Below are 12989 nucleotides of genomic sequence, written 5' to 3'. Positions count from 1 at the left end.
AAATCTTTGTTTGCCACCGATTAATAACAAATTACTTAAGGATGAATATTTAATAGGAAATCACTATTTTATTCCGTCCTCCTCTGCTTTCCAGGAGAAATAGCCTTTTTGCTCGACATTCCCCTCCTTCGTCGTTGGTCCCGTTATTCGGAGTCGTTTTTCGAGCGCTCACGAGGGTCGCTAGTGGCGTGTTGTCAAAGAATTTTCTTGTATTTTTAATGTTCACCTCCTATAATTAGTGATTTTCCGTGAAAATTCAGACCGTGTGTGTACCAGGAAGTGCATTAGACTACAGGAAAAGGTACAGGATTTACAAAAATTGTTTAAGGGGCCCGAAAAAGTGTAAAAATAGATAGGAATTTGGTGGAAAATGTGTGACGACCTCGACCAGCAATGGCTTCGATTGTTCATGATATTTTTTCACACGCATATTTTCTGTAAATTTTTCGGGAAATTTCACTGAAGAGTGCATAGAGAGTAATTGAGAAGTTACAGGAGTTCTCTCGTGTGTTTCAGGTGGCCGTTTGGAGGCGCGGAAGCAGCGGAAACTCGGTCTCAATTCACGGAAATGCCAAGTAATACGTCATGAAATTCAAAATGGTGTTTCCATTGTACATTAGTTGAAGGGGAAAGAATCGATTGTGTGAATACATTTGCAAGGGAGAGAGAGCACTACAAGTGATAACCATGTTCTCAGAAGTCCAGTGTCCCGTGTGCCAGCTGTACCTGCTCCAGGGTATGACTCTCGAGTCCCATCTCGAGACTCATCCGAAGGAGAGTGTCATATCTGCCCTTGTCTCCGCGACTGTGAGCAAATGGGGCGCTACAGAGGAGAGCAGTGCACTGGTGAAGCACGGGCGGTCGTTGGGGATGCCCCAGAGCAACGTAATGATTGTGAATAGTCGCAGTACGCAACTGATTCGGCAGACCACCACCCACCAACCCGTGGCTTCCGGAAGCGGACCCTATATGACCAATCTAGTGCCGGCACAGATGATCTCCGCGGCGCCCGCGCCCACGCCCTGGCCATACTGCGTGCTCATGAAGCAGCAGTACCCTCCCAACGATCTTATGCCGGTGCCTCAGGCCTCGGTGACGGAGATGGCTTACGGCGAGGAGGAGGAGGATCCGCCAGCGGCCGAGGAGCCGTACTACTTATCTGAGGGGCAAGAGAGTGCAATAGATGCGAGTCAGGAGGAGGATGAGGCTCAGGACGAGGAGGAGGTTGCCTATCCGGAGGAATATAGCGCAACGGACGAAGTTGAGATCATTGAATCGAAGGATGAAGTGTCCAAGACGGTTCCTGAGAAGAAGACTGAAGAGGACAAAACGACTAAATATTGTCCCAATGGCTTCCGTGTTCTTAGTGATGTTATTCTCTCACCCAAGGATACCTTCAAGATGCAAGACATCATTTATCAGCAGTCAAAGGTGAAACAAGACTCTGGTAAAGTGAACAGTTGTTCAGAGATAGCCGAGGAGTCAAAGAGAGAAGTCGCAAGACCAGCTAGTGTCATCCGAATGGTGACTTCAGCGTCTGTACCGCTTCCCATGATGATTAAAGTGGAGGAGGAGAAAGTGGAGAAGCCGGAAGAGATTAAGGAGACGCCGAAAGAGGAGGTAAAGGAGCCAGTATCACTGCCAACTAAATCCACAACTTTTCCTATGATCGCTCCTCGAAAATTCCTCAACAAGACGCCAAAGAAGCTGGTTGTTAAATTTAAGAATCCCATTGTCATCCATGACACGCCAGATGAGGTGAAAATTGAGGCGCCACGTGAAGTGGAGATCAACAAAGTCCCCGTGGATGTTCCTTCTACATCTAAAACTGCTGTGACGATTCTGGCGACGGATAATGAAGAGCCCGTGGAAGAAAAGGAGCCACCCAAAGAAGTTGGAGTGAAAGAAATGGAAGTGGAGAGTAATAATGACGATGTAGAGATAATTGAAGAGCCCAAAGGGAATGAAAAGTGTGCAGATGCCGAGACTACTAATACCAGTGTAATGGATGTGGAGACAGAGAAAGCAGAGCATGAAGTGAAAAAGGAAGAGGACAATCAAGAGGATGTTATAATAGTGGAGGACAATGAGGAGGAAGCAGAAAAGCCCAATGAGAGCATAAAAGTGTGTGAGAATGTCGAGGAGGAGGAGGAGGAGGAAGAGCCAAAGTCTTGTCTCGCAGAAGTTCATGCGGAACCTAAAAAGGAATCCATGAAGATGGAAGTTGAAGCTGAGATGAAATCAGATGTGATTACACCACCGGAATCTGAAGTATTTACCATTATTCAGATGGATGCGGAAGAGAAGGAGGAAAAACTCTTTGCAGCCAGTTGCTCGTCCTCCTCATCATCTTCCAGTGCTGGCACTTCGGCCTCTTCGAGTTCTTCGTCATCCTCATCGGGAGGCTCGTCAAATCGGGCCGAATTCACAGCGCCCAACTCTCAGGAATTTATGGAAGAGACTGCGGGGCCGAGTCGTTTTGACTACGGGTTCACAGAATTCTTGGCTTATAATGAGAGCGAGGGTGAAATATTCTCCAATGACCGATCAGTGAGATTCTCTCCGATGGGCATCATGAATGAGGATCTGTCGTGGGAGCAGTATACGCAGCTGGAGAGCAATCAGAATTCCTATGTGGATTTGGACACTTGTCGCACACACTCGATGGGCGTGAGTCGAGCCCCATCGGCAGACAGTCTGAACATCAGGACGGACGAGAAAATGCCGGCCAAAGGAGAGATTTCTGAACAGGAGAGCAATGGGGACATCGATGGACTTTGGAATATTCCGGTAAGAGTCTCTAAGAAAGAATAGTGCAATTTCTTATTTTGAGTCAGTTCCTAAATCAGATGAATGCTTTTCATTTAGGTTTATCCCAATTCCGATACTGGTCCGAGATTTTCCAGTTCTTACGATATGTCGGTGGCCAGAGAGAGTTGGAGTCTAAGCAGTGATCAGAATAATCAGCCTGACGCTTCTCATATTCAGACACACGTGATTCCAAAATTGTAAGGAATTTCTGGTGATTTTCTTCGATGTGTTTCAGAGACTGACATTGTATTTTTTCAGCACTTCATTGGCTTCAGAGAATCATGAGGATCAGAAACTACTGGTTCCTCTTCTCGGGGATCTGGACAGCTCTTCGGGCTTTAAGAAGAATGATGGGAAAAATAAGAAGCCTCTACTGAGATTGCTGAAGTATCCTTGTTCCATGTGTTCGCGCTCCTTCAGACTCTATCGTCAGAGGAAGTATCACATGCTGAATGACCATCAGGTGTTTCTCACGGCAGAAAAGCGGAGTAAGAAACTTGCCACTAAAGGTAAGATGCCAGTTATTGTTGGGAATTTTGACAATTTCAATAAATTCTCACTGATGTTTTGCAGTCAAAACTGAACCTCCTTCCTCCACGTCCACTACGGGGGCGAGCCTGAGTCTGTCGGAGGATGACAAGGCCACCAGTTATCCCACCTCCACCTTCTTCATTGACTTCAACATCAAGCAAATGAAAGACAAGCAGACATTCACGAGCGATGTGCAGAATCTCGTGACGATGTTCAACACAAAGCGCTTCTACTTCTGCATGACATGCAAGGGACAGTTCTCGAAGATCAGGGATTACGATAAGCACTTGTCCATCCATCCGGCTGAGTGCTATTCATGCGGGAAGGTGTTTAAGAGCTGGAAAACGCTGCTGAACCATCTGAAGCGCCACTTGGGCATGAATGAGTACGTGTGCCGCACGTGTGACAAGCAGTTCTCCAGTCGCCAGAGCATGGCGGAGCACGAGAGGATGCACACAGGAGAAATGCCGATAAAGTGCAGCCTCTGCCCGCGCATGTTCCGTCGGCAATCAAATTTGCTGCAACACCAGCACAATCACCACATGAAAATCAGGACACGCATAAAGGACTACTTGTGCCATTGTGGTGAGGTGTTCCACACGAAGGCGAAGTTCTTGTGGCACAAGGAGACACACGAGAAGATTCCCAAGGGGTGTCCATTCTGTCGGGAGCGCTTCATTCATCGAAACAGCCTGTCGCGTCACATTCGGCTGGCGCACGCGGAGAAGTTCATTGAGATTAAGAAGGAAACTGTGGCGTGTCACATCTGTCATAAGCACTACCTGAAGACCAGCATCAAGACACACCTTATGATCCACACGGAGCAGGTGCACTTTGAATGTAGCATCTGCAATAAGTCATTCAGCACCAAGTGGAATCTGAAGATGCATAAGTGGATACATGCCAGCCGCACGGCTATGCCATTCAAGTGTCCGACATGCCCGAAGGCATTTATCCGACAGAATGACCTGCAGGATCATCTAAATCGCCACAAGTCCATCAAGCCCTTCACGTGCGACTACTGCGGATGCCAGTTTGGCAGGAAGTACAACTGGCTTCGTCACACTCGTGAACATATTACGGAGAAGCAGCACGTGTGCACCATTTGCGGCAAGTCCTTCCATCGGGCATACTATCTGAAGGAACACTCACGCTCCCACACCAACGAGCGTCCCTATGAGGTCACTATTCCCCTCTCAATTCCCACAGGGATGTGAGCTAATGGAGTTTTCTTTTTTCTCTTGCAGTGTATCATTTGCGGAAAAACGTCGGCCACAAAGACAAATCACAACAAACACGTGAAGATTCACCATGCCAGGGATCCTCTCACCGCTGAGGGATAAATACTCTGCAATGAAGCCATTATCAAGCTTGAAAGTCACTTTGGGGAGTATTTGGAAGAGCGAATCGTTCAGTTTGAGAAATATCACATTGAGACAATGAATAATAACTCTTAGCTCTTCACTAGGTATTTTTTGCATCTAAAGGATATACATCGTGTGGCATTAAGTCGTGATTCCTCAACACGATATCCCTGTTTAACTTTTTGCAGAGACATTAATCGACGTAAATTAGGTATAATCGTGAGAAGAAATCCCACATCTTAAGATTAGGCGATAGGAGAGAATACCAATTAAATTTAGCCAATTAAATTTAAAAATAAGATTTAACATTGATCATGCGTGGATGTATATGCAATGCATTTATATAGTGTGGTGTGCGATGCAAGAGAAATATTCAATATTTGTGGATGTGATTTGCATTACTGATCACCCTTTTTAGAATTCATAAGTTGTAGGCGATAAGAATTTCTTTAAGAATTGTTCTATTTCCCTCGGAGATGTCGTAGGTAGGCTTCTCTAGAATGTAAGCTCTACACTGAGATTTTACTGTACACGTGCAAAATACATACAATCGATAGAGGAAGAATTAAAAAATGAATTTGAGGAATTTCTGTGCGATTTTTACTTCCGCCGGCCGTTGGTGTTTGAATCGAGAATGGTGGGGAATTGCTTCGCGCCTCACTTCAGGACGGTCGTGTGCAAAATGCAGCTGTCACGGAGGCAGTGTCAGGTTGTGCGATGATTTCATCTATTTTTTCTCAATTTTCCGCGAATTTAGGGCCTCCGAGTGACAAATAATGGTGCAAAATTGTCGTGTGTAGTGCGGTGAGAGAGACGCCATAGAAATTACCAATGACGGACACGAGTGGGACGGACAGTTCGGAGGAATTCTTCGATGCTGAAGACACCACACCAAATCGCATCACAGGAAGGTGAGAGAGCCCTCCGGGGACCCAATACCTCTGCTTCGCCTCAGCCGGATCCACTCCCGGTGCACGGGCTGAACCATGCGGCGAGGCATTGATGAGACAACAACCCCAGATTTAGATAACATTTCTTGATCGGGCGCGACTGATTGAATTTTATCAGTGACGGAGCGCCTCTCGCCCTTATCAATTGGCGCTGAGACCCAGAGTCTCGACTCTGTGATCGGCTCCCGAGCTCAGTAGTGTTGTCTCATGGTGTCGGGAGGAGTGTTGAGTGGCGGAAGTGTAATTAAATCGATGTTCTTTCGTAGGAAAAAGTCCCCCAAGACAAATGTGAACAGCAAGGGATTCGCCTTCCCGGACGCCGCGGGGGCGTCCAGGAAGAGTCCACCCGATGGCGGATCTCGCGTCTCTTCCGCCACAAATTCTTCCTCGTCCACCTCCGTCACGGTGCAACTGCAGCAGTTCCAGCAGCCGGCCAGTCTCCAGGAGGTCCTGAGCAGCAGCTCGTCCACGCGAGACGATGACTTCGTGAAGCCCAAGCCTCAAGGAGTAAGTCCCACCAGTATTGTGACCTCCAGGCCTTTCTCTCGTGGAATTCCGCACGACCAAATTTGTCGGTCTCTCTCGAAAATCACGAAAAAACGAGAGTGTTTGGCAAAAAAGCAGTGAGAGGCGGTTTAAAACCTATCACAGTGGTGATTCTCATGCGAACCGGGGCGGAATGTGATTAAAGAATTGATTTTTTCACCTTCCCAAATCACATGCTAAATAGGTTATCGCCGAATAGATCAATATTGGAGACGTTCCAAGTTTCCTGTGATATACTGAGAGTTCGAAGGGGCTTGAAAATTCCCTTTAAATTGCTTTAAATCGATCAAAAAAAAAACCTCGCCACAATGTCAATACCTGTGACTCTTCCCATAGGAATTCCCATCTCTGTATCATTTCTCAACTCTCTGTGTGCTATTTAATTTGATTCACTGATTTAAATTAATTCTTCGATTGAATCCCACCCAAATGTATTTGTCTTCTTGATCTCTCTCTCTCGCGCGCGCGGCTCGGTGATCGCGCACCGAAATGATGAAATGAAAATGAAACCAGCCAGGCGGTCAATCTGCCCCCAGAGTGAGTCAGAGTCACAAACAAAGAGGAGAATTGTGTGCGGAAAATAGAGCAAATTGTATTTTCTGGACGAGAGCTATCGCCACACTTCTTGCGAAATTGCAATTGAACATTTTTCGCTGTTTTGCTAGGCACACTCGCGCCTTTTTATGACCATCGACAGTTGTGAGTGTTGGCGCTGCAGAATTGTTTATCGCAATAATTCACTCATTTTCCCCACAAAATCGCTGGTTGATTTGGTGTCGCGTTTTATTGATATATTTCTTTTTTTCATGAAAGCGCAGCGAATTAATACACTTGATACAGTGGCGACATGGGGATTAGGCGCAATATTTGGTTGTTTTCGGAGTGATTTGCGGAAATATTTGTGCTTGAGTCTAACTGTGTATCGCACTGTGTATGAATTTGTGCTTAGACTAATATAATGTTTGGCATTTTGGATAAAATTGTTGCGTAAGAACACTAACAAAATATGTGACATAATGTCGAAACTCACCATTACCTTTGATATAACTCCCCTTCACTTACTCATCTGCCCCTAACATTATTGCGTGTTGTGTAAACTCCAATTGAGATTGGAGATAAGGCTTAGAATTCTTCTATTTGTCCGATAAATATTTGATTAATTTGAAAGGACAGCGTATCAAGAAGTGCTTGTAAACAATCCCTTCGATTTTGTTGGGGGTGAACAAACCACCCGAAATGCCTCTTTATTGTCTGACCATGACAGTCGACTTTGTTGGCTTTTCGTGTGCCACTGGAATTTTGGGAATGAAGCAGAGAGAATTTCTACCATTAACAAGCAATTTGCTTTCACTTGCTCACAGCGAAAATATTTCGAGTGCCTCAGAAAGTAACATAGTAAAATTGAATTCATGCTGCTGAGATAATCCAATGACACGCTGGTAAAATATCGCGGTTACTCATGAATCCTTATCAGGGTAGAAGTAAACAGATAGAGTACCGGAGAAGAGCCATAAACTTCGCAATTGAATTCTTCTCAAGGTTTCACATTCACCGGGTTTTTTTGTGTGCTTAAAGAAAAGGGTATTGATCTTCAATTTTCTAGCCCTATTTTGCAATTATTGTATAATGTTATAAAATTGCAATGTATTTATCACCACTGTTTGTTCATTGAGAGGATCAAAAAGACATTTCTTGCATGATTTTCTTTTTTACTTTTATTGCATTATTTCTTATGAATCTTTTGAGTCTCGTAAAACCCAATCGATAGGATCGTCGTTAAATGGTGAGAGAATGCAGTTGTGTGTGTGTGTGAGACTTTACTCAAATTTATTAATTCTATAATAATTTGTTCTGTTCTTTTTTTCTGTACAACTTATTAATGACATTACCATAATTTTGTATTAGTTTGGTAGACAACGCTTCCGTGAGTTGCGACAGTGCATGCAATACGACGAAGATGAGAATCCTGGCAACACTCTGACGCCAGATTCACAGGTACAGGATTTATTTTACCTTCTTCTGTCTCTCTAATCACTTCCTTCCACGCTCTTTTCATTTTTCTTTCTGTTACCAAATTTACAAATGTTGTTTGTTTATTATTTTTCTACTCTCTTTCTCTCTTTCTCTGTCTTTTGTGTTATTTCTGGGGTAATTTTGCATGAGATTATCGTATATGTGATATATACATAAATTTTTCTTTTTGCATATTGAAATGGGAGAAAAGCGACACACAATAAAATCTTTCTATTCTGCATTTTATGGTGCAATGCATTGCGGTGAAAAAAAAAGTGCATTGAAGAGAAAAATGAGTAGAAAGTTTTTCTCTTCTCTTCCCCTATTGATAGTCATGGGAAGAGAATTTCTTGCTGTTGTCTCTCAGCGAGAAGCTCTCCACAAGAAGAGATCTTGCATTGATTTATTAACATGTTTTTTATTATGCTGCTTCTCTTCTTCATGACTTTCTTGCTGGGGCCACTGAAAATTCGCATCACAGAATAGCTCAGTTGAAGGTGTCTTCCCAACACCGAGACCATCTCACCCATTTCGGATTATCGAGCATGACACAGTGAGTGTTCAGAGTATGACTTCACTGGGTCGCGTTGGACGCATCTTGGCCGGAAGCATAGATCCGTCAGGTAACAAATCCCCCACAATGGCAATTTCCCTCACTCCACAACTGTGCCGATCTTGCTTGCCAATTGTATCAGTGGCATCAGAGCGACCAGCAAGTGAGGATGCGACCAGTGAAAGTGCGATATTTATGGATCATCCTCACTTGAATGCAAACGAGAAGAATGTGTTGAAAAAGTGTTGTGAAAATTTTGACATTGTGTCTCTGGAGACAAAAACTCCAATACTTATTGAGAGATTTGGTTTGGCAGAAGAACTGATTTATGCTAATGAATTGAGTCACACACAGCGTTCTGACGAAAAGTGAGACGATTTTTTCCAAAATTGGTAAATTGCAGAGTGAGATTTCTCAATGAGTGTGTCATGAATAAATCAAATATTTGTCAATGTGATATTTAAACGACTGTGACACTTCCTATTCGATTCCACTCGGACTTATTTGCATAATTTATGCCAAATTGGAATATTTGGTTGTCTGAAAAAGGCAATGGTGAAGTTACTCGAGGCAAAAGTCAATTTTCCACAAGAGAAATCATTGCTATATTTCACAACACTTGAAGACGGCTCAACTGATATGTAATCTAAGTTAATCCCTAATTTCGCAACGTCACTGATTCCATAATTGCTTGGTGTACTTTGTAGGTATTAGTGTTGGGCGAGATTCCAATCAACTGTCCTCGGGGGGATCATCAAAGGTCTCACCTCAGAGCGTGGGTGCGAACAGCGTTGGCGGTGGGAGTGTTGGAGGAGGCATGGGGAGCTCCCAGGTGCTGGGTGATCAGCAGGAGAGCGCATCTGTTGCCATGGCTTCCAGTTCAAAGAGTGATCTAGGTGATAAGGATAAAGGGGAGACCAATTGTGTGAGTGAAGGGGCCTCAGAATCGGCTTCAGAGCGCCGGGATGAGGAGAACTGTGGCATAAGCCTGCAGGAGCCGGATGTAATTGCTAGCACAAAGCTGGCTCACTCAAAGACCACGGACAGTCTCACGGCTTCGGGTCCCGTTGCGCCGCCCAGGAGGAAGAAGAAGGGCCGTAAACTGTCGTCGAGCTCCTCTGAGCAGTTCAATCTCAACGAGGGTCTCAAGTTACCACCCAATGACACTCAGGATGCGGACGTGGTGGTACAGGAGAATGCCAGCGGTGCAGATGGAGAGCGGAGTGTAGTGCAAGAGACACCAACCAGTGCAAAGAGACCACCTCACTTGGGATCGATGGGAAGGATAAGTCAGAGCTTAGGCAGTTCCTCGCCGTCAGTGTACTCTAAGCCTAGTCCGTCGAACAGTGCAAAGAGCAATTCAGCGCCGGGACGCGTAAGTTCGATAGATCCGAGTCAGGGACTCAATCTTTATAAAGTGATCCGAGGGCAGTACGTGGTGAAACCGCAGGACGAGGAGGCGAACAAGGCTGAGGGCCCTTCTAAAGAGGAGATTGAGAGAATTGAGAGGATCCGTGGAGAGATTCTGAACAGCACTCCACGGGAGAGGGGAATAAGTCTCTCGGGAACAGGGACGAACAGCTTAGGAAGTGCCACGAGGTATGAACACTTCCTTGTCATGGTATATTTTTTGATTATCTAATGCGATTTGTTTCCTTTTGCAGATACAAAAGTCCTGGTCATGTGAAGGAGCGCCGAAAGTCGGCTGGAGATGAGGAGATCATTCGGCAGATGAATGTCTATGTTCGCACAAGAACTGACTCTGGGAAAGTGCTCAGTGACTTGGAGATTCTGCAGCAGGTTCCAGTGAAAAATCTAGACACGGGAGAGAAATTTCCATTGTCTGCTGTTGAAGAGAAAATCCCAGCCACCGATCTTAATCCACTGTCTCTGCATATTCTCCGTCTCACGAGTCATCTTGAGCGAGAGTCTGACGATGAGAGTGTCGTTGGGCGTCCACCGGGCTCTGAGCCGCCACCCATTGACGAGGAGGAGGGCGATGTTGAGGATCGTGGTAGATTGCGGCGGAATACGGCACGCTTGAAGAGATTCTTCGGTTCTACAATGAGGAAGACGGTGGACAAGGCAAAGTCAATAGCTTCGGAAGTGTCGCATGCGAGGCACAAGGAGGACGTGGCTGACGTGGTGGATGTGGTGAATCCTGAGCAGAATATCAAGATTAAGGCGTCCAGTACAAACAAGGGTCCGTATGAATTTGCCAAGCTGCAGCATGTCCAGGACTTGTCTGGGGAACACACAGGAGCGGTGTGGTGCATGAAATTCAGCTCTTGTGGACGACTTCTGGCTACAGCTGGGCAGGACAAGGTGCTAAGAATCTGGGTGCTGAAGGATGCATATCCATTCTTTCAGGTGAGATTGTCATTTCAAATTAAGAGCATTCCACAGTGTCCTGACTTGCTGTGTATTTCTTGCAGGATATGAGGACAAAGTACAATGCTGATCAGAAGTCCTCGCCGACACCGTCCCAGGAGTCCCTGGTGTCGCACAATTCCGCTGAGGAGGCCCTTGCGATGGCGGCGGCAGCGGAAAAGTCTCCCGGACCATTTATGCCGCGCTCTTTCTGCACTTACACAGGTCACACGTCGGATCTGCTGGATGTATCATGGTCGAAGAATTACTTCATCCTATCCAGCTCCATGGACAAGACGGTGCGCTTGTGGCATATCTCGCGAAGGGAGTGTCTCTGCTGCTTCCAGCACATTGACTTCGTCACGGCAATTGCTTTTCATCCGCGCGACGACAGATACTTCCTCAGTGGGAGTCTGGATGGGAAGCTGCGTCTGTGGAATATCCCGGATAAGAAGGTGGCACTGTGGAATGAGCTGGATGGCCAGACGAAGCTGATTACGGCGGCAAATTTCTGTCAGAATGGCACATTTGCCGTGGTGGGATCGTACGATGGGCGATGCATCTTCTACACAACGGATCAGATGAAGTACCACACGCAGATCCACGTGAGATCCACGCGCGGGAGAAATGCCATAGGGCGGAAGATCAGTGGAATTGAACCGATGCCGGGAGAAGATAAGATTCTGGTCACAAGCAATGATAGTCGCGTGCGTCTGTACGATTTGCGCGATCTCAATCTCAGCTGCAAATACAAGGGATACCTCAACGTGTCATCCCAGATCAAGGCTTCTTTCAGCCACGACGGCAAGTACATTGTGGCGGGATCTGAGAATCAGTGCATCTACATCTGGAAGACGAACCATGACTACTCCAAGTTGAGTTCCGTGAGGAGAGATAGGAGTGATTTCTGGGAAGGTATCAAGGCACACAATGCCACTGTGACCTGTGCCATCTTTGCCCCGCATCCAGAGGCCATCATCAAGCCAGAGCCCGATGATGAGATCTCTCAAGAGAATGTGAGTCGATTGCAGGTCAAATTGATGATGCAGATCTGATGGCTTTCTCTGTTGTTGCTCTTGCAGGCCCAGCATAGCGTCCCGGATCCTCTGGTGGAGCAGCACAAGAAGGGCTGTGGCTACGCGTTGGTTAGTGCAGATTTCAATGGCGCCATCAAAGTCTTCATCAATAAGACAAAACCCAAGCACAGCAGTTTGCCATACACAGCAATTCTCGATTAAGGAATAATCTCCCCTCTATAGAATTACCTTTATGTGATGCGCCATTATCCGTAGAACAGCAGCAGCAGCAACAGTTTTGCCCCTCAAAATACTTCAACAAGAAAAAAATTACTGTAGTTAGTGTTTTAACAATTCGTGCGCGCCTTTTTGCGGTTGATTTTAGACAGAAAGAGAAGATGAAGATGAAAAAAATGGTAGGCTCGCGAGTGATTAAAAGGTTCACCCACGTTTTTTCCTTGTCCCTTGGTTCTTTTGTACACATATTTATTAGCACAGCACGTGAGATTGTAATTTGTTACCATTTTGTGCCGCCGTGTATATTTTTCCCTGAGAGATTTGGGGGAAAAATTGTCGAAGGATATTTTTTCTCTCCCGCATTATTGTGGAGCGAGTGGGATGCAAAATTTAAGAAATTGTATTGATGATAAAGTATTTGTTGTGAAAATTAACATTATTTGTAAGGAAAAGCGTGTAGAAGGGAGAATAAAGTGGAGGAAAAAATAGGAGAGTGTTGATTTTGTTGATTCAGCCGTTGGGGGTGGTAAAATTTGAATGGTGCGCTGGTGGCGCCGCGCAGTTGCGAGGGTGGAATGTTTATGTTTTCATCAGCGCG

General features: G+C 45.6%; 2 protein-coding genes across 3 annotated transcripts; both read left to right on the top strand.

Annotated features, from left to right (window-relative positions):
• The first annotated feature begins 135 nt into the window (after positions 1 to 135).
• On the top strand, positions 136 to 5286 carry LOC132258380 (uncharacterized). The gene is made up of 6 exons (XM_059755690.1): positions 136 to 301; positions 517 to 2790; positions 2869 to 3008; positions 3070 to 3320; positions 3385 to 4523; positions 4590 to 5286. The coding sequence occupies exons 2-6, from the start codon at positions 688 to 690 to the stop codon at positions 4683 to 4685; spliced, it is 3729 nt and encodes a 1242-aa protein (XP_059611673.1). The 5' UTR covers positions 136 to 301; positions 517 to 687; the 3' UTR covers positions 4686 to 5286.
• Positions 5287 to 5360: 74 nt separating this feature from the next.
• On the top strand, positions 5361 to 12882 carry LOC132258381 (WD repeat-containing protein 44). 2 transcript variants are annotated; one of them, XM_059755691.1, is made up of 8 exons: positions 5361 to 5617; positions 5923 to 6163; positions 8108 to 8197; positions 8697 to 8838; positions 9476 to 10367; positions 10433 to 11138; positions 11204 to 12154; positions 12221 to 12882. In XM_059755691.1, the coding sequence occupies exons 1-8, from the start codon at positions 5538 to 5540 to the stop codon at positions 12374 to 12376; spliced, it is 3258 nt and encodes a 1085-aa protein (XP_059611674.1). In that variant the 5' UTR covers positions 5361 to 5537; the 3' UTR covers positions 12377 to 12882. The 2 variants fall into 2 exon arrangements, with proteins under 2 accessions (XP_059611674.1, XP_059611675.1); XM_059755692.1 differs by lacking the exon at positions 8108 to 8197 and having other exon boundaries at positions 5362 to 5617.
• Positions 12883 to 12989: the final 107 nt, after the last annotated feature.

The sequence above is a fragment of the Phlebotomus argentipes genome, unplaced genomic scaffold (genome assembly GCF_947086385.1).
Source record: "Phlebotomus argentipes unplaced genomic scaffold, Phlebotomus argentipes genome assembly scaffold_4, whole genome shotgun sequence".
Lineage (NCBI taxonomy): Eukaryota > Metazoa > Arthropoda > Insecta > Diptera > Psychodidae > Phlebotomus > Phlebotomus argentipes.
Note: the sequence above shows the minus strand (reverse complement) of the source record. Positions and strands in the feature narration are given on the sequence as shown.